Consider the following 21,310-nt stretch of genomic DNA (forward strand, 5'->3'; position numbering starts at 1 on the left):
CGGCTGTCCATTGGTGATTTCCGATAATCGGAAGGAGGAAGATATCCTGCAGCTTCAGGGGACGCGGTATTTTTTTTCCAACTCTGAGAGGGGCAGGGAACAAAAGATTCCAGTGCGTATTTGTCTTTTGAGCAAGGCGCATTTACGACCTACTCTTGCCTTGCATTTTTGGTGCCCAGCATTCCCGGAGAACGTGACCCCTTAAAGTATTCCCAGGGATCCGCAAACGCAGAATTGAGAACTTCTGTCTCAGCTCGTTCTATAAAGGAGCATTTCAAGAACTGAATGATGAAGTCAGCGTGGCCTAGCGGGAAGAGCCCGGGCTCGGGAGTCAGAGGTCATGGATTCTAATCCCGGCTCCGCCACTCGTCCGCTGTGTGACCCCGGGCAAGTCACTTCACTTCTCTGGGCCCCAGTTACCTCATCTGTAAAAATGGGGATTAAAAACTGTGAGCCCCACGTGGGATGATCTGACTACCCTGAATCTACCCCAGCACTTAGGACAGTGCCCTGCGCATAGTAAGCGCTTAACAAATGCCATAATTATTAAGTTCATGAGGCATGTGAGAAAACCCTGGACTCTCTTCAACATCTGGATCGGAAATACCCAGCCGTTTCAAAGTCACTCTCACGCCGACGGCCGACCTTACCCTTCTGTCAGTTACCTTGAACAAGTAACCTAGACGGAAGTACCTGAAGTCTCAAGAGGTTCAAGGTAGCCACGGCTACACATTCTTTCTCCTGGGGGGGTGGCCAATCGGAGGTGCCATCCATCCCCTCGCTCACTTGCCGAAGCAAAAGGTCCAACTGTTCAAAGGTCATCGGGCAGACGTCCACCACAAAGGGAACCCGCAAACCGATGGACCACTCTGAACAGGACGACCAGGCAAAACTCTGCAGAGGGAGAGAAACCAAAACACATCCCCTAGGTCGGCCTATCCGGGAACAGAAACCGCCTGGAGTCTCGTGAAGATTAAAGGGTGGAAAGACCGAAGCGACTCGCGCTTTTCGGGGTCACCCCAGAGAGGACGCCACGGAGGGGGTCGAGTACCTGGGCTGGGCCACAGGCGATTCCCACGATGTGCTTGGTGTCCAACCCCGGCAGGGCGGAGGGCTGGGGCTTGGTGATCCGCAGCGTGTCGAAATGCTGGCACTGGTCATTGCTCCCCCAGCTGTGGACCTCACTGTCCTCCGTGAGCGCTAGGCAGTGGGTAGAGCCAGCGGCCACGTCGACCACTTTTTTACCTGGAAGGACATTTTCTACTTCACTAAAAACTCTAAACGCATTCTCGACAGGTCAAAGAAGAGAGGCATCCGAGAGAAGCGCCTGCTTGTCAGATAGGAGGTAGGTACCCTGCTAAAATACCTGGAGGGAGAAACCTTAGCAATCCTCCTCCACCCCAGGCATTCAAACGTGTCTGTGCCAGTTTGACAGGGCGATTTTAAAAGAAAATAAACGTTCAAAGAACTCACACAGTGATTTGTTTCATATGGGACAGGAGGGAACAATTTATCACACACATTTACCCACTTGCAAAATCATGCTATCCTAGATCATGTTATTGTAGGAAATCAACCTGGAAACTCTTCAACACTATCATCCCCAGCCAGGTTCAGCCTGCTCTACCGGTGATTCCTCATTCTGTGGCGGCTAATTCTCCGAACTCCCAGAGCAAAGTTTTCCTCACTGAGAGTCCGTGAGCACGGAGGCAAAAGAGAACTTTAACACGAAAGGAAAAAGGAGCATCAAAAAACTAGTCTGGGCAATCAAGGGCTTAAGCTATTTGGAGGAGTGAGGGGAAAACCCCCTTTTTCAAGAAGTGAACATTCTACACGCACCTTGCAAACCTTCCAGCAGTTTGGGATAGCGAACGTGCTCCTCCGTTCCGTGTCCGAGTCTCTGATTGTCACCTTTTCCCCAGGAATAGACCTGTCCATCTTTCGTCAGAGCAATGGAAAACTGACTCCCACAGCGTACTTTGACAATATCTAGGTCTTGGAGTTTTTCTATCAGTTTGGGGGTTTTGCAGCCGTCGCTGCCTCCTCTTCCGAGTTTCCCATAGTCTCCGTCCCCCCAAGACCACACCTGACCTAGAAAGGAAAGGAGACCGGTGATTTCCACGGTTCTTGTCTGTTCGCCCTAAATGAGATGAACATCGTTAAACGGATGGTGAAGAAAACTGCGGGCTTTAAAATGCGTGCCCAACCACGCCTCGTCCTTGCATTTAGAACTCCTCTAGAACTGAAACAGAAACAACTCTGGGAGCAAGTTGATATCCTTTCTGAATTCTACACTGAATTTTCCAACCAGGATTTACTGCAGGTCGTTATTCACTTCTACTTTGCAGAACACGCAGAAGGACCGGCTCCTCACAGAGCCTGTCCCCAACGGCCCCCGTCGTTCATTCGAGGGCTTGGCTGCCTTGAATAGAGATTAAGAGCCCATTTCAATAGCTGTTTGTTCTCTATAAGCCATCTGATTAATAATACATTCTTACTATGTCCGGACGTGGTGACTTTTCGCTTACAGATTAGAAAGAAAACACACTTATACACTTACATTTGAACAAATAAAAACACCAATTCCAAATGTTTTATTCCTGGTTCATACTTGCATTGTTATCTGATCGTGTAACTGTACTATTCTTTTCAGTAATTTTTAAAATACGTTTATATTACTCTGATCAACTTGGATCTTGGGAGCACAAAAACATACTTTACATTATTATAAAAGGCAGAGAAAAGAATGTATATATAAAGTGGAGACTTGTGGCCTTGTCCCGTTTTTATTTTTATGAAAGAGACTAAATGTTAACGGAGGGGATGGGAATAAGGCTGGAATAACTGTTATCACTGGAACTGAAATGTCCCTCGCTCTCCTTACTGGACAGAGGGAGTATCCGATTCCGACCCTCCTTAATAAAAAAATATCTGACTTTAGACAGCAACTCAATAGATTAGTATCAAGCAGGGGAATGGAAGGGTGGGGAGAGCCTACTTTAGGGAAGTGAGCCTCCCAGATCCCAGTCCCCTTAAAAGAAAATATTGGATTATAAGAGGCCCCGCCACTGGAAAACAAAACATTCCGGCATCAATTCCTTGACAAATAACTAGGGAAGAACATACGGTGAAGGACGAGTGTGGGACAGATCACTTGGACAGACATTATTTGCCAAGTAAGGAGCATGGGAGCTTAGGGAGTAAGGCTTTAAAACAGTGCTCCGCACACAATAAACACTTAATATGTACCACTGATTGATCGATAAGAGCAGAAAATGATGATTACGTAGTTTGGGCTTCAATCCTAAGAGTAAAAACCATGTACTACCATAAGAGGAGATCGTATTAACAGCATCAAGAAGAGAAGATCAACAAAAACCGGTCATACGATCACCAGATGCGGAAATGATTGACGCAACGCGATGACCACACTGGTGCTGAACGAACGTACGCAGACTCATCCAACCAACGGACGGAGCCATCTAAGAGGGAGGCGTTAATCAGGCTCTCCCGACTCATTCCACTGAGCGTTACCTCAGGCAGACCACGTCCCTTAATCTGACGGACAAGCAGAGAACGGTCCTTGGGCCACGTCATCTGGTCCTTGGCCAGGCGAGATCGACCACTTTGGGAAGTCTGAAATGTTTGCAATTGAGTTTCTGACTAAAACCAGGCTGGGAAATTACAGTTTGGTAGGAAATGCTGCTTCGGGAGGGACTGAGAGTATTCCACTGTAAATTTAAACCAGGTTGGAAAGACGGGAAACCAGTCCTCTCTGATCTCTATAGCCCAGGATCCATTGGAGAAGGTCTGAAAAGAATTCAGAGGAATGGTGAAGCCTTTTGAACAGAGAGAAAGAGAAATTGGGAGTTTTTGAACAGCGAGAAAGAGAAATTGGCCAGCTGGGATTCATTCAGTCCTATTTAATAATAATAATAATAATAATAATAATAATAATAATAATAATAATGTTGGTGTTTGTTAAGCGCTTACTATGTGCAGAGCACTGTTCTAAGCGCTGGGGGAGATAGAGGCCAATCAGGTTGCCTCACACGAGGCTCACAGTCTTCATCCCCATTTTACAGACGAGGTCACTGAGGCACAGAGTGAAGTGACTTGCCCACAGTCACCCAGCTGCCAAGAGGAGGAGCCAGGATTCGAACTCATGATCTCTGACTCCCAAGCCCGGGCTCTTTCCGCTGAGCCACGCTGCCTCTCACTGAGGGCTCACCGTGGGCAGAGCACTCTACTAAGCACTTGGTACTGTACTAATTCTGAGGTAACTCTCTCCGACCCTGGCAAGATGTCTGCCATGGAATGAACACGGAAATGACAGAGCACCTGAGGAAGTTGGGAAAGGTGATGCCTGTCACTGGGATACTGAGGCAGGCAACAGAATGAGGGTGCCAGAAAGTTGAAGTGGGCGCACCGTAGGCAGGAGAAGCTGCAGATCAGTCCTGCTCCCTTCCAAGCCTTGGGGTCTACAAAGGGAAGACACCAACCCGCTCCTCCACTGTGCCACAGGTCTGGCCCACCGAGGTGGGAACGCTGCAAGCAACCTTCCCCAACATTTAAAATGTCCTGACTTTTGGACATGGGCTGGTCTTCCCAGAGTGGTGGGAAGCTACTCCTCCAGCCGAAATGAACCTCGGGTCTTATTTTTATTGTCGTTGGTGGTGGTGAGGACGAGTTAAATCAACTGAAATGACTTTCCCGGGAGACAAGAAGGTAGGGGACTGAAAACCGTTTCACTCGGGTTCAATGAGGTGTCTGCTTGAGGTGGCTGTTCTCCATGTCATCATCAAAGCAGCATGGCTCAGTGGAAAGAGCCTGGGCTTCGGAGTCAGAGGTCATGGGTTCGACTCCCAGCTCTGCCACTTGTCAGCTGTGTGACTGTGGGCGAGTCACTTAACTTCTCTGTGCCTCAGTTACTTCATCTATAAAATGGGAATTAACTGTGAGCCTCATGTTGGACAACCTGATTACCCTACCTACCCCAGTGCTTAGAACAGTGCTCTGCACATAGTAAGCGCTTAAATACCAACATTATTATTATTATTATTATCAAACCCAAAAGCTTTTACTGAGCACCATTGGGTACACGAGCCTGCACTAAGCTCCTGGGGGACAGACAACCAAAAAAGGAGGAGGTTCCTTAAATTGGAGCTGAAGGGATTTTTATTTGACGGAAAGAAACGTTCATGCATTTCAGAATACTTCCAGCTCAGAACAGGCCACCGAAGGCCGCTGTGGTATCTTCATCTTCAAACGAAGAATCTAAATTAGATAGGCAGTCACCTAATTGAACACACATACTGTCAAGACGCTTTCCGGTCTGACTGCTAGTATTCTCAAAACCTGACCTACCAGCCCAAAACGAAATCGCTCTGTCTCGCTTGTTAAATCCTTACATCACGGCACACTGGACCGCTATATTACCGAGGGAGCAGTCATCCCTCAGAAAGGAGAGCAGCACTTGCTACGTGTGAATTGGCTAGACATTGAGTCCATAGGCCTATATTAAGCAAAACTATGTGACGGAGGAGAGCTCACAGAGACAGAGGACTCGCCATTGACTGACTCCTTCTAAGCCATCTACTGCCTTCAATCAATCAGTCAATAAATCTGTAATATTCACGACAAAGCACTGCTTGGGAAAGTACAACCGAGACAGTAAACACGATCTTTGCCCTCAGGAGCTCAAACTCCACTCCAACGCTCACTCTTGGCTCTACCCAAACTGATTTCTTCCTCTCTTAGGCTTACGACTCTTCTGCCTCCGACATCCCGTCCACGCCTTTCCCCCGGGTGGAATTCCTTCCTTGATGAAATCCGCCAAATCTCATCCCGCCCGACTCTCAAAAGCTTCTCCATTAAGGCCACCTATTTGAAGAGGCTTTCTTTGACTACTCCTTCTGACCGTGACACCTTACTAATCACCTCAGGAGGCAAACGTGCCAGGTCTTTATTTACACGCTGCAATAACAATAACGATGATGGAATCGGTTAAGTGTCTATCACGTGCCAACCAGTGGAATAGAGATACAATAATCAGATCGGACCTGGTCTCTGTCTCCTATGAAGCTCCCTAACTAAAAAGTAGGGAGTTCACAGTTTACAGATGAGGGAACTGAGACTCGGAGAGGTCAAATGATCTGCTGAAGAAGCAGACTGGCCTACTGAATGGAGCATGGGCCTTGAAGTCGGAAGGACCTGGGTTCTAAACCCTGCTCGCTACACATCTGCTGTCTGACCTTGGGCCAGCCACTTAACTTCTCCGGGCATCAGTTATCTCATCTGCAAAACGCGGATTAAGACTGTCAGCCCCGTACGGGACAGGGACGGTGTCCAATCTGACTAGCCTGGATCTACCAGAGAAGCAGCATGGCTCAGTGGAAAGAGCACGGGCTTTGGAGTCAGAGGTCATGGGTTCAAATCCCGGATCCACCACTTGTCAGCTGTGTGACTATGGGCAAGTCACTTAACTTCTCTGTGCCTCAGTTACCTCATCTGTAAAATGGGGACGAAGACTGTGTGAGCCCCACGTGGGACAACCTGATTCCCCTGTGTCTACCCCAGCGCTTAGAACAGTGCTCTGCACATAGTAAGCGCTTAACAAATACCAACATTATTATTATTATTACCCCCAAACTTAGCACAGACAGCGCTTAACAAAAATACCATTCATTTTATATAAAAAAGTGACACGCCCAAGGTGACGCAGTAGGCCGAGGAGCGAGCTGGCATTTCCCGACTCCCAGACCCACGCTCTTACCGCTGAGCCAAAGCCGCCTCCCCGGCGGGCCTAATTTCATTTACCAACTTACCGTTCTCAGTCACCGCAAGAGTTTGAGCGTCTCCGCTGCCGCAAGACACGTCGATGACCTTCAGTCCTTTCAGACCCGTTACTAACATTGGGATCGTCTGATCTTCACTGGAGCCTACAAAATAGAAATTACCGGCCCGTCAACTCCCGTCAAAATCCCCCGCTTTAATACGCCCCGCTGAAAAAGCCCAAAGAGCATACCATGGCCCAGCCTGCCATAGTTTCCCCGGCCCCACGTATAGAGCTCTCCCTCCGCAGTGATGGCTGCGCTGTACGTGCTCCCACAGGCAATGTGGACTACGTGTTTCCCGGCCTGTTTTCCAGAGAGGGCCGATATCATCTTCGGTTCCTCTAGCGGCCTGTTGAAAGAGAAAAGAGGAATGAGATATCTCCTAACAACTGAGAGCTGGCATTTTACCACCCCGAGGTGCGTTTATGATCTGTCCCGGAAGAAAGAGCAAATCAATCAATCGGGGGCATTTCCCGGAGCACTTACTGTGTGCAGAGCACCTGGGAGGAGTCAGGAGACATAATGCCTGCCCACAAGGAGTTCGTTCATTTATTCGTTCAATAGTATTTAGTGAGTGCTCACTACGTGCAGAGCACTGGACTAAGCGCTTGGAATGGACAATTCGGCAACAGATAGAGACGATCCCTGCCCACTGACGGGCTCACAGTCTAATCGGGGGAGACAGATGGACAAAAATAGAACACGATAAATAGAATCAAAGGGATGGACACTTCATAAACAAAATAAATAGGGTAATAAAAATGTATACAAATAAGGAAAGTGATGAGGGGAGGGGAAGGGAGAGGGGGAGGAGCAGAGGGAAAGAGGGCTTAGCTGAAGGGAGGTGAAGGGGGGAAGGGAGAGGGAGCAGAGGGAAAAGGAGAAGCTGAGTCTGGGAAGGCCTCTTGGAGGAGGTGGGCTCTCAGTAGGCCTTTGAAGAGGGGAAGAGAGTTAGTTTGGCGGAGGAGAGGAGGGAAGGCATTCCCGGACACAGCCTTGGCCACCTGCTTCCGAGGGGGAAAAGAAATTCACAGTGTTCCTAGGTGTTCTGCATCACCCCTCCAGGGTCAGCTGAGGAAGGCTGTTGAGGTAGGAGAGGGTAGAGGGGCAACATGGTATTCCGCTAATCTGACTTCCAAACAGTCCCGTCCATCAAACATCAGGTCCGGCAGCTAGTACGCGGACTGGCTATTCAGGAAGATATCCCCACCAAATACTAATACCCAAAAGAAGCATTCTGGCTAGAGAATTAGGGAATGTTTGGTCCCGGCATTCCACGTTTGAGGAAAAAACTGTGAGCCTGAGGTGAGTGCTTTGGTGCCAGTTTTCCTCAATGCAGCGCTTTCTACAATGCAGCCCTCACATTATACAACAAGGTGGGCATGAATTTCAGATTGACCGCTTTCCGACTCATCTGTAATCCCCCACTCTCTGCCTTTGGCCAGTGGGCAGGCCCTGCGGGGGTAATGTCCTGGTTCTGGATGTCAAAAGGCTGGAAGTCTAGTCCCATATCTGCCTCAGTCTCTCTCAGCTTCAAATTCCTCATCTATAAAGTGGGGATAAAAATACCCATCTTGCCCCGTCTCCAGGGAATGGCATGAAAATAATAACGATGATGGCATCTGTTAAGCGCTTACTATGTGCCGAGCACTGTTCTAAGCGCTGGGGGAGACGTCAGGTAATCGGGTTGTCCCACGTGAGGCTCACAGTCTTAATCCCCATTTTACAGATGAGGTAACTGAAGCACAGAGAAGTCAAGAGACTTGCCCAAGGTCACACGGCTGATCGGGGCAGAGCCGGGAGTAGAACCCATGACCTCTGACTCCCAAGTCGGTGCTCTTTCCACTATACCACGTTGCTTCTAAATGACATAATTCAAGGGAAAGCACCGAGGAAAAATAGAAGCCCTCTACTAATTACTGGCATTAGCTGGATTTAACCGTACAGACCATGCTGTGGCAAAGCTTTGGAGAAAGAGAATTTTTAAATTACGAGAGGAAAGACAGGCCCTTAACGTTACATACTGGAGGACTGCCAGAATTAGAAGATTTTTCAGGAGTTTAGTTCAGTGTTCTGCACACCGCAGGTGCTCAGGAAAGACTACTAACTTCCAACCGCCCTGGGAAAACATAAAACGGTTTTCAATCCAGTAGGGCAGTATCGAGATCACGGTTCCTGGGCCCAAACCGGGCCAGAGCTCTAATCAGGTACACTACAGTCAAAATTTGATAAAGGAAATCTGAAGGATTACAGAGGCTCTCCACGGAAACACAGTAAAGTTGTGGCGTCGCAGCGGCTCTGCCAGCAGCCGGAACGGGCAGCCGGACAACATCATTCACATCTGGAACGTCCAGCTATTCCAACTCCCCCCATGACAATCTCTGGAGAACCGCTCCGGCCGCAGCCGTCCCAGTGGGAAAGGTTCAGGACAGGTCACGAAGCCCGGCCCGGGACCTTGGGAGGTTTCTTCTGCCAAGCCCCTACCTGAAATCTCCATAAAACTCAGGTCAACACCAGGCCACAAGTCCGGCGACCCTTAGGAAGCGACATGGCCACCCCTGAACACACAGGCCACTGGGGAATTTTGTGTGACCTTCCAAAGTAAGAGTTTCCCACCCGGACAGGTGAGGGAGAGGCATTATACGTACACTGTGTCCCCGTGGCCTAATCTTCCGCCGTCTCCACACCCCCAAGAGAACACCTCTCCTGTCGCTGCCAAGGCAAGGTAATGGTGACCGTCGGAATGGGCTGCAACTTTCACGATATTTCGGGAGGCGAGACCTTGTACGAGTTGGGGTCCCTGAGAGAAGATAAATGCAAAGTCAAGTCTCGAGCCTGACTCTAGAAAGAGGCCCTGTGACGAACCTACAAGTGCTTAACGATGCAGTTTTCTCCACTGATATTCCAGACATCCATTACCCCCAGCCCACCCCTGAGCAGGATAGCGAGCTATGTAAGGAGTTCATCTTCTGTATTACAAGCAGTATTAAAAATTCTGCATGGAAAATGGCTTTCACAGAGCATACTGCGTATGAGAAAATAACAGATCTAAAGGACTATTATATTTCGAGGTCCTGATTCAAGGTGTTCCATTTTTTTGATAGGAAGGACCGGGTTAAATCATCTCTCCTTTCTCTTTAGGAGATGACAGGAGAGATTATTTTAACCTGGTCCTTTCTACTTCGGCCTTGTTTCTATGGTATTTGTTAAGTGCTGGGGTAGGTAGAAGGTTGGACACGGCCCAGGCTCACAGCCTTAATCCCCATTTTACAGATGAGGTATCTGAGGCACAGGGAAGTGAAGTGACTTGCCCACGGGCACACAGCAGGTACGAGGCGGATCCACGATTCAAATCCAGGTCCTTCTGACTCCCATCCTCTATCCACTAGACTCCCATCCTCTATCCACTACATCGAGGACGAGGACTTGTCACTCTCGGTATCCAGAGCTTGGCGACGGGGAAGAGGGAACCGGTGACAAGATGACAAAATTAATAATAATAATGTTGGTATTTGTTAAGCGTTTACCACGTGCAGAGCACTGTTCTAAGCGCTAGGGTAGACACAGGGGAATGAGGTGGTCCCACGTGAGGCTCATTCTTCACCCCCATTTTACAGATGAGGGAACTGAGGCACAGAGAAGTGAAGTGACTTGCCCACAGTCACACAGCTGACAAGGGGATCTGTGAAATTCTTTCGTAAAAATACTCAACCCAGAGGCCTAATGATAAGAGGACCAGCTAGGAAACACGGCCATCGAAAACCAGAGTGGGACCCCAGGTCGCTGAAGCGGGGAGACGAGAATCACCTACCAGGGTATCACTGTTGTACGCCTGCACGTACACCCTTCCGTTGCGAGAGAGGATGAGGAAACGTTTTTCAGCACAGGCAATCTGGGTGACCCCAAGGTTCGCGAGACCTTCACACTGGATTGGTCCGATGACATTTGCATAATACTTCCATCCTATTAAGCCCCAACCTATGACTTCTTGTAATGATCCCTGCAAGACAGTAAAGTCGAGCTCCATTTGCAAGCGGTTGAGGACACTGAACAATTTTCCACTTAATACAATCCAGGCAAGTAGCCCAATCAGGTCACTCCAACCAAATACCGCAACAGAGGCCTGGTTTTCCCAGATTGGCCTACTAGAGAATCGATTACTTTCCACTGCTCTCTAGGCAGAAGATTCCCAGCTAAATAGAGTTTTCTGAAGATCAGGGCTATGTCGATAAGAAATTACAAGCTGAGTATTTTGAGATACTGTTACCTATATTCTGCTGGCAAAGACACGACATGCACATATGGGAAATGGCTAAAAAAAATACAATCTGCTCAAAGAACTAACAGAAAAATACAGTTAAAAGTATCAGAGCTCTTTTCTACAAAACCAGATTCATAAGTAATAATGAGCTACACCTAGTCAATCAACCAATCACATCTATTACGCTGCAGAAACGCTCTGGGCATGTCACTCCCCTTCTTCAAAACCTCCATTGGCTGCCTATCAACCTCCGCACAAAACAAAAACTTCTCACTCTAGGCTTCGAGGCTCTCCATCACCTCGCCCCCTCCTACCTCTCCTCCCTTCTCTCTCTCCACTGCCCACCCCGCACGCTCCGCTCCTCCGCCGCCCACCTCCTCACCGGCCCCCGTTCTCACCTATCCCGCCGCCGACCCCTGGATCACGTCCTCCCGCGGTCCTGGAATGCCCTCCCTCCTCACCTCCGCCAAACTGATTCTCTTCCCCTCTTCAAAACCCTACTTAAAGCTCACCTCCTCCAAGAGGCCTCCCCAGACTGAGCTCCCCTTTTCCCTCTGCTCCCTCTACCTCCCCCTTCACCTCTCCGCAGCTAAACCCTCCTTTCCCCCCTTTCCCTCTGCTCCTCCCCCTCTCCTTTCCCCTCCCCTCAGCACTGTACTCATCCACTCAACTGTATATATTTTCATTACCCTATTTATTTTGCTAATGAGATGTACGTCACCTTGATTCTATTTATTTGCTATTGTTTTAATGAGATGTTCATCCCCCTGATTCTATTTATTGCCATTGTTTTTGTCTGTCCGTCTCCCATGATTAGACTGTAAGCCCGTCAAAGGGCAGGGACTGTCTCTGTTACTGATTTGTACATTCCAAGCGCTTAGTACAGTGCTCTGCACATAGTAAGCACTCAATAAATACTACTGTTCTGTTTGGGTTTTTTACCAGAAAGCTGCCCGACGAATGATTAGAAAGAGATGCGTGGATTATTTTGGGATGCTTAATTACTCAAAAGGATGAGAGAATGGCAGAGAAAGCCAGAAAAGAGTGAACCATCATTACAGGGAGCCCAACAGTCAGTCAGTGGAGGCGATCCATCAGTCAACGGAATTTGAGTGCTTACTACCGCAGAGTACTTGGGCAAGTCCAATACGACGGAATTAGTGGACAAGTTCCCCGCTCATAACGAGCTCGCCGTCTCAAGGAAGGCAAGCTCCTATAGGGATTCTAGACAGATCTCCCAAGTTCCCCACGAAGCACAGGAACGGGAGGAATGTCGTTCCTGGGCCAGACCCTGGACTCGACCTTTAACGGTGGTAAACTATGACCATCATCCCCTCGCGTACCGTCATTCCCTGTTAAGATCGTTCCAGCGGGAACAAAGACTCGATCAAGGCTTCTCTGCTTGACAGCGGAAGTAGTTCACACTTTAGGGTTTGGGTCGATACGAAAATGTTCACCCCGGGACAGAGATCTCCTCCTTGCCAAACCTAAAGGACTCTTAATCCTCCAGCGGCCCTCGACACTCCAGACCTCCTCCTCCTCCTGGAGAGGCGAACAAACCTTGGCCTCTCCGACACTGCCCGTTTCTGGTTCTACTACTATCTCTCTGACTGCTCCTTCTTGGTCTCCTCCTCTGCCTCCCATCCTCTAACTCGGGAAATCTCTATGTGGATGTCCTGCCGACACTCCAAACCCAAAGTATTTCCAACCCTCTCCTCCGCACAACTCTGCTGACCCCACCACCATTCTCCCTGCTTCACCAAACCACAGCCTTACCCTTATCCTTGACTCCCCTCGCCATCAAACTGCTCATTCAGTCAGTCGCCACATCCCGTCGAATCTATCTTCGTACGTCTCCGAAAGCTGGTCCCTTCTTCTCAATTGTTTCCTTCCCGACTACACTGGTCCGTGAATTTTTCATATCCCAGCCTGACCTCCGCATCGGCCTCCTCACCGACCTCCCCGCCTCCAGCCTCACCCTTCTCCCGGCCATATTTCCCTCTGTCGCGTAGGTCTCCGGGCTCCTCAAAAACCTCCGATGGCTGCCTTTCCTGACCGTGGTGGCTTTTTCCTCCCTCAGGCAGCTCTCTCCCCACTATTCATCCTCGCTCTTCTCCCACTACAACCTAGGTCCAACAGGTTACTCCGAGGTTTGAAGCAGCACGGCTCAGAGGAAAGAGCCCGGGCTTGAGAGTCGGAGGTCGTGGGTTCTAATCCTGGCTCCGCCACTTGCCAGCTGTGTGACTGTGGGCAAGTCACTTCACTTCTCTGAGCCTCAGTTATCTCATCTGTAAAACGGGGACAGAGACTGTGAGCCCCACATGGGACAACCTGATCACCTTGCATCCCCCCAGCGCTTAGAACAGTGCTTTGCACATAGTAAGCACTTAAGAAATGCCATCATTATTATTATTATTACTTACTGCTCTGCTCAATGCACCCAGCTCTCCTTTCTCTCACTGCTGACCCCTCGTTCGCACCCAGCTCCTCTGACTCTCAGCCCCGTTCTCTTTCCACTAGGCCACACTGCCTCCCATCCGTAATTGAGTTCAACGTCTGTTCCCCCCCCCAGGAGACTGTAAATAATACTACTAAAAATGTTGGTATTTGTTAAGCGCGTACTATGTGCAGAGCACTGTTCTAAGCACTGGGGGAGATAAAGGGTCATCAGCTTGTCCCATGTGAGGCTCAGTCTTCATCCCCATTTTGCAGATGAGGTCACTGAGGCACAGAGAAGTGAAGTGACTTGCCCACAGTCACCCGGCTGCCAAGTGGCGGAGCTGGAATTCGAACCCATGACCTCCCAAGCCCAAGCTCTTTCCACTGAGCCACACGGCGTCCTAAGAATCTTACCTCTCTGAGGGCTGGGATGAGGTCTACTTCTTCGCCTGCTGTACGAACCCAGGCATGCGGTACATGACTGTCCGGGGCAAGCGCTCAATAAATACCACCGATTGATTTTACATGGCTCCATTCAGTGGGCTCCCGCGAAGGTGACTAGACCCCACATGAGTAAAACAATTGACTTTTCACTTGTGACAGCTGTAAACATTTGGGAAGATATACATACCTTATGGGATTTGGGCGAGCTACATTGAGGCGGCATGCAGGGAGTCGCCAGGCGATCTAAATGAGCCATAATCACAACTGCCGTCTGTCGCAAGTCGATGGCTAATTCATTGTCTTGGGGCAGAGTGAGGTACCTCAGAAAACTTTCATTGGGACTCAGAGAGCCAGACAGGATCTAGGGGGGGAAAAAATCCTCCATTAATCAATCATTTCAGAAAAAGAGAAGTTACATGAGCGACAAGCTAAAATTATGACCAGTATTGATTTCTGACTAGGAGATTGGTGCTCTGCAATGAATAATAAAAATAACAGTGTTAGTTAAGCACTGTTCTAAGCACAGGGGCAGATGCAAGGTGATCAGGTTGTCCCACGTGGGGCTCACAGTCTTCATCCCCGTTTTACAGATGAGGGAACTGAGGCACAGAGAGGTTAAGCGGCTTGCCCAAGGTCACATAGCGACAAGCGGTGGAGCCGGGATCAGAACCCACGACCTCTGACTCCCAAGCCCGGGCTCTTGCCACTGAGCCACGCTGCTTCTCTGCCAAATGAAGCACTGAGTTACAACAGTAACCGTCTCAGTGTGGCTCAGTGGAAAGAGCCCGGGCTTGGGAGTCAGAGGGCGTGGGTTCAAATCCCGGCTCTGCCACTTGGCAGCTGGGTGACTGTGGGTAAGTCACTTCACTGGGCCTCAGTGACATCTGTAAAATGGGGATGAAGACTGGGAGCCCCACATGGGACAACCTGATGATCCTGTATCTCCCCCAGCGCTTAGAACAGTGCTCTGCCCACAGTAAGCACTTAACAAATACCAATATTATTATTATTATTATCCTCCTACTTAGAATGTAAGACCCATGTGGGTCAGGATTGGGTCTGACTTGATAAATCTGTCAGACTGCAAAGCTCATCAAAGGCAGGAATCGTCCGCTAATTCCTCCGTTTTGTATTATCTACCACTACTTAAGACATTGTTTTCCTCATAGTGAGCACTTAAATGTAATGTTAACATAATTATCAAGAATATCGACCACTGGCTTGGAATCTATTTGATTCCTGGCTTTATTGATTAGCTGGAAAAGCATGTTACAAAATAATTTTTAGACCCTACTCACTGATGGGCATATATGAATATATTCATATGGAATCTGAAATTTCTGTTCCGTTTTGCTCTGCCCTCTGCCTCCGCCGATGAGACCGTGAGCCCGTCACTGGGCAGGGACGGTCTCTATCTGTTGTGCCGAATTGTCCATTCCAAGCGATTAGGACAATGCTCTGCACATAGTAAGCGCTCAATAAATACTGTTGAATGAATGTATAAATTTGTATCTACGCCAGCCCTTGAAACTATGCTTGACTCCCATAATAAAAAATAAATCATCTACTCTTGAGGAATTCATTCATTCATTCATTCAATTGTGTTTATGGAGTGCTATGTGCAGAGCACCGTACTAAGCGCTTGGAATGGGCAATGCAGGAGGAGGCTTTTGCAAGTGAGGAGGAAGAGGAGCTGGTGGATCTGAAGGGGGAAGGAGCTTCTCGCTGGGGGACGAGCACGAGCAGTGGTTCGGAGACAAGGGGATTAAGAGCAAAGTAGAGTCAGAAGGGAAATCTGGGACAGGAGTCAACTCGGGTGTTTTGTTGTTAAACTTTCCATTCCATTTTTAAATTTCCCTTCCCTGAGAAGTTTGCCATCCATGATTTGGATAAAACACAGTCGTAAAAGAGGGGAACCCGATGCCAAGATGTGGCCAAGAAATGGCCATTGGGCGATTCAGCTCTTCCCAGGAATGTCTTCGACTAGAGTTGAAGTTCAATAGTATCAAATTGTACGGGTTTAATGTTCACTATTACCATATATTCCCTGGAAATAGTGCCCTTTAAGCAACTACAAATCAGTTCCCGGGAAAATGCTAACAAAGTGATTCGGTGACTCTGGGGGAGAAACGTAACACAGATGCTCGAAGAAGCTCTACAGGCAGAAGCCGGAGATCCCCCTAATTTCTGTATGCTGTTTTGTTTCTGACGAGATTTCAAGAACACAACTATTACACTAGAGGAAGAATTAATACTGTTAATACTCATCATTTCAAGAACTTCTTTAAGCATAAGGGTAATCTTATCACCGCAAACTTCGTTTCCCAAAAGGTTAAATGACGCCTTGCCTAAATGAATATATTAAATTTTAAAATGAATATCTTGTCTTTGCCGGTAAAAATATTCAGTGAAAGTATCGAGGCCTTAGAGGCAACGGACACACCTAACTCTCAAACGTGGGCAGTGACTTGCAAAATCGTCCACTGAAGCCATCTTAGAAGCAGCGTGGCTCAGTGGAAAGAGCCCGGGCTTGGGAGGCAGAGATCATGGGTTCAAATCCTGGCTCGGCCACTTGTCAGCTGTGGGACTGTGGTCAAGTCACTTCACTTCTCTGGGCCTCAGTTATCTCATCTGTAAAATGGGGATTAACTGTGAGCCTTATGTGGGACAACCTGATTACCCTGTACCTACCCCAGCGCTTAGAACAGTGCTCTGCACATAGTAAGCACTTACCAAATACCAACATTATTATTATTATTATTATTAAATTGTTCCATCCAACGTTATCGCAAACCGGATCCAATAGGCTCGCGATGTTGAACTAACACTCCTCAACTGTCTCACGTTTTGTCAAAACGTATCGCGAGAAACATATTAGGGCTGAATAGGTGTACTTTAACATCAAGTATTTCAGACCCATAATTTTCAATTATCCCTCATAAAGCACTGGAAGGAGGAATAGAGAAGCAAATTATTCCCCAAAAGCAGCCAACGAGGAGAGGAACCGCCCGATGAGCTTCAATCAACCTTGACTAGGATCCTGGCTTTCACGAGTTCAAGTGAAAAACCCAAGAGCAAATCATGGGACAAAGGAGCAGAAACAAAGGACCATGAGGGGCAGGCAAGAAATGGCCAGAATGGCCAATTTGCAAGTAAATAATAAAATAAAATCACTAATGGTTCAAAAATTAGAAATTAACTCACCAACACCAAAAAGGCCAACAAAATAAACCAGGGATAAAATAGGGATAAGGACACAGAGAATAAAAGGGATCAGGGGAGGAAGTGACTTGTTTTGAAAGCTATATGACGGCTGAATCAACACCGACTGGCAACGAGGCCTTTGACTTTAATTTGACTTAACAGCTAGACTAATCCACAAATGGAAAAACTAAAAATTAAGGCTAGGTGAGGAATTTTTGAATGCCATAGGGACAGAACAAAAACGTACTGAAGCTCTGTATTAGACCAAAGCCTTAGAGTTTTCTTTGGTCATTAAAACCATATCACCCAGAGACAGGCAGAGTGAAAAGTGATTAGAGATCACAAGATGGGGGTTGTGAATATTCAAAGCACAGGAGTGCAACAGCTGTGTGAACAGCTCTTCATTAATTCAGTCATATTTATTACTTACTGTGTGCAAAGCACAGTACTACGCGCTTGGGAGAGCACAATATAACAACACACAGACACATTACCCGCTCACGACGAGCTCACAATGTAGAGGGGGAGACCAACATTAATATACATAGAGAGATAGATAAATAATAAATAACAGGTATATACATATGTGCTGAGGGGCTGGGAGTGAGGATAAAGGGCGCAGGTCAGGGCGACGCAGAAGGGAGTGGGAGAGGGGAGCGGAGGGTTTAGGGAAGGCTTCTTGAAGGAGATGTGCCTTCAAAAAGGCTTCGAAGTAGGGGAGAGCAAATATCTGTCACATATGAGGAGGGAGGGCAGTCCAGGCCAGAGCCGGGATGTTGGCGAGAGGCCGGGGGCGAGACAGACAAGATGGAGGTAGAGTGAGAAGGTTAGGATTAGAAGAACAAAGTGTGCAGGCTGGCTTGTAGTCGGAGAATAGCGAGGGGGAAGAGGAGGGGAAGGTGATTAAGTGCTTTAAAGCCAATGGTGAGGAGTTTTTGTTTGATGTGGAGGTGGATGGGCACCCACTGCAGGTTCTTGGGAAACACGGTGTGTATATTTTTGAAGGACAACGAGTAGGGCAGCAGAACGGAGGTTGGACCGGAGTGTGGAGAGACGAGAGGCAGGGAGGGCGGCGAGGAGGCTGGAACAATAATTAAGGCAAGGTAAGATGGAGAGGAAGGGGCGGGTTTTAGCGATGATGTGAAGGTGGGACCGACAGGATTTAGGGTTGAATGAACGGGAAGAGTCAAGGATAATGCCAAGGTTACGGGCTTGTGAGACTGGAAGGACAGCGGTGCCGTCAATAAGTGACAGGAAAGCGAGCAGGAGGCCAGGGTTTGGGTGGGAAGAGGAGAAGTTCAGTTTTAGCCATACTAAATTTGGGGTGACGGGAGGACGTCCAAGAAGAGGTGTCTTGAAGGCAGGAGGAAATGTCGGAGGAGATGCAGGGAGGGAGAGAGATCAGGGCCGGAGACACAGATTTGGGTACCATCGGCACAGGGGTGGTAGGTGAAGCCGTGAGAGCCAATGAGTTTTCCAAGGGAGTGGGTGTAGACGGCGAATAGGAGGGGGCCCAGACTTAACCTAAATGGACTCCCACAGTTAGAGGATGGGACGCAGAGGAGGAGCCCGGAAAGAGACCGAGATGAAACGGCCAGAGAGACAGGAGAACCAGGAGAGGAACGTGTCAGTGAAGCCGAGGTCGCACGTTTCCAGGAGAAGGGGGTGGGCAGCGGTGTTCGAGAGAGGGCGACGATTAGGATGGAGTAGAGGATCTGGCAAGGAGGAGATCGTCAGTGGTTTCTGTGGAGTGGAGGGACTGGAGAGGGTCAAGGAGAGAAGTGGAGGAGAGGAACTGGAGACAGTGGGTGCAGACAGGTCGCTCAAGGTGTTTGGAGAAAAATGGCAGGAGGGAGAGGGGACAATAACTGGAGGGAGCCATGGGGTCAATGGAGGGGTTTTGTTTTTTTTGGAGGCGGAGACACGGGCATGTTTGAAGCACCGGGAAGAAGCCGTTGGAGAGTGAACAACTGACGATGGCAGTTAAGGTGGGAAGAGGGAGGGGGCAAGTTTTTCGATGAGGTGTGAAGGAATGGGGTTGGATGTGCAGGTGAAGGGGGTGGGTTTGAGAGAAGGCAGGAGATCTCCTCTAGAGATAGTGCTGGGCAATTTGAAGAAAGGGCAGGAGAGGGGGGGGAATGGAGAGGGGCAGGGGAGATTTTCAGGAGATCGCGTCTGACAGGGTCAATTTTCTCGATGAAGTACAGGTGGTCAAGTTACTGGGGGCTAGGAAGGGGAAGGTGGAAGGGCGGGGGTGTAAAGAGGGAGTTAAACGCGTGGAACAAGTGGCGAGGGAGACGGGCACAGGGTCAATAAGGGAGGAGAAATCATTCTGCTGGGCAGAGGAGAGGGCAGAGTTAAAGCACGCAAAGATAAACTTCAAGTGGAAGAAGTTGGCCCAATATCTAGATTTCCGCCAGCGACGCTCTGAGGCTCAGGCACGGGAGTGAAGGAGGAGGCTTCCTGGAGTTTACTGAGCCTTCTGAAGGCCTCTGTGGATGCAATCCCGAGGAAGAGCCGATGATGCAGCGAAACCAGCACTTTCTACTGGAATAGATTTTAGGCCACTCTTTCGCTCAGTAAACGCGCAGAGCAAGGGAATACTTTCCTTTCTATCCGCTTGAAGAGTAACAGAGAACCAACCAAAGTACAGCCACACTGGCAAATGGACAATGTTCCCCCAAAACCTAGCGGCCAGATCAGTCACTGAAAACCATCATTAGCATGTGAAACAAGCGTTTGGCAGAATGTAATTTGGAAATATTCAAAAACCCTAAATTGAAAGCAGTCCCTGCTCACCTAGCGCTAACAATCCGGGGAGAAAGACAAGCTTAGAAACTGACATATAACGTGGTCCATTTCCCTGTTCCATTCCCAGCACTGTCTGTGTAAATATTTAGAACATACAAACAAAAGCGTGATAATAATAATAATAATAATAATAATAATAATAATAATGATTAACGATTACGGTACTTCTTAAGTGCTAAGTACTGTTCTAAGGGATGGGGTAGATACAAGATAATTGTGTTGAACACAGTCTCTGTTCCCCCTTAATCCCCATTTATAGAGGCCCATAAAAACAATGGCAAACAGAATCAAGGTGATGTACATCTCATTAAACAAAATAAACAAAATAAATAGGTTGATGAAGATATATACAGTTGAGCAGACGAGTACAGTGCTGAGGGGGTGGGACGGGAGAGGGGGAGGAGGAGAGGGAAAGGGGGGAGAAGAGGGTTTAGCTGCGGAGAGGTGAAGGGGGGGTAGAGGGAGCAGAGGGAAAAAGGGGGGAGCTCAGTGTGGGAAGGCCTCTTGGAGGAGGTGAGCTTCAAGTAGGGATTTGAAGAGGGGAAGAGAATTAGATTGTTGGAGGTGAGGAGGGAGGGCGTTCCGGGACCACGGGAGGACGTGGCCCAGGAGTCGGCGGCGGGATAGGCGAGGCCGAGGGACGGTGAGGAGGTGGGCGGCGGAGGAGCGGAGCGTGCGGGGTGGGCGGTAGACAGAGAAAAGGGAGGAGAGGTAGGAAGAGGCAAGGTGATGGAGAGCCTTGAAGCCTAGAGTGAGGAGTTTTTGTTTTGAGTGGAGGTTGATAGGCAACCTTTGGAGGTGTTTGAGAAGGGGAGTGACATGCCCAGAACGTTTTTGCAGGAAGATGAGCCGGGCGGCGGAGTGAAGAATAGACTGGAGCGGGGCGAGGGAGGAGGACGGGAGAGCAGAGAGAAGGCTGACACGGGATATAACGAGAGCCCTCGACCTCTGACTCTCAAAACCGGGCTCTTTCCACTGAGCCACGCTGCTTCTCTAAAGTAAAGTGAGTTGCCCAAGGTCGCCCAGCGGACAAGTGGTGGAGCCGGGATTAGAACTCAGGTCCTTCGGACTTCCCAGGCCCACGCTCTAACCATTACGCCACGTTGCTTCTAGGCAGTCTCCCGTGGCAGGGAGGAGCTTGGGTGTTCCTACGGTGGACCGGATCCCGGGGAAGGAAGGCCGCCACAATAAGCCCATGCCTGGCCTGATCCCACTCCCGCTCCCTCCTCTGTTTTCTAGAATAGAAAAAGCCCCAAGCGCAACAAGAAACACCCTGAAAACTGCAGGATTTTCACAAACTGAAATCGGGGGGTCC

The 21,310-nt window shown here is 48.9% G+C and overlaps 1 protein-coding gene across 4 annotated transcripts in view; it reads right to left on the bottom strand.

The window, feature by feature from the left end:
- Positions 1 to 21,310, bottom strand: part of HERC2 (HECT and RLD domain containing E3 ubiquitin protein ligase 2) — a 217,205-nt gene that overhangs the window by 148,427 nt on the left and 47,468 nt on the right. For all 4 annotated transcript variants that reach the window (XM_029083305.1, XM_029083306.1, XM_029083302.2 and 1 more), the window contains exons 10-17: positions 14,168 to 14,341; positions 10,648 to 10,836; positions 9,485 to 9,636; positions 7,028 to 7,185; positions 6,828 to 6,941; positions 1,840 to 2,091; positions 1,052 to 1,245; positions 694 to 894 (exon numbers count right to left, since the gene is read on the bottom strand). In XM_029083305.1, coding sequence (XP_028939138.1) covers positions 694 to 894; positions 1,052 to 1,245; positions 1,840 to 2,091; positions 6,828 to 6,941; positions 7,028 to 7,185; positions 9,485 to 9,636; positions 10,648 to 10,836; positions 14,168 to 14,341 — 1,434 coding nt within the window. The remainder of the gene's footprint in view (positions 1 to 693; positions 895 to 1,051; positions 1,246 to 1,839; positions 2,092 to 6,827; positions 6,942 to 7,027; positions 7,186 to 9,484; positions 9,637 to 10,647; positions 10,837 to 14,167; positions 14,342 to 21,310) is intronic.

Source organism: Ornithorhynchus anatinus, chromosome 18 (genome assembly GCF_004115215.2).
Source record: "Ornithorhynchus anatinus isolate Pmale09 chromosome 18, mOrnAna1.pri.v4, whole genome shotgun sequence".
In the NCBI taxonomy this organism is placed as follows: Eukaryota; Metazoa; Chordata; class Mammalia; order Monotremata; family Ornithorhynchidae; genus Ornithorhynchus; species Ornithorhynchus anatinus.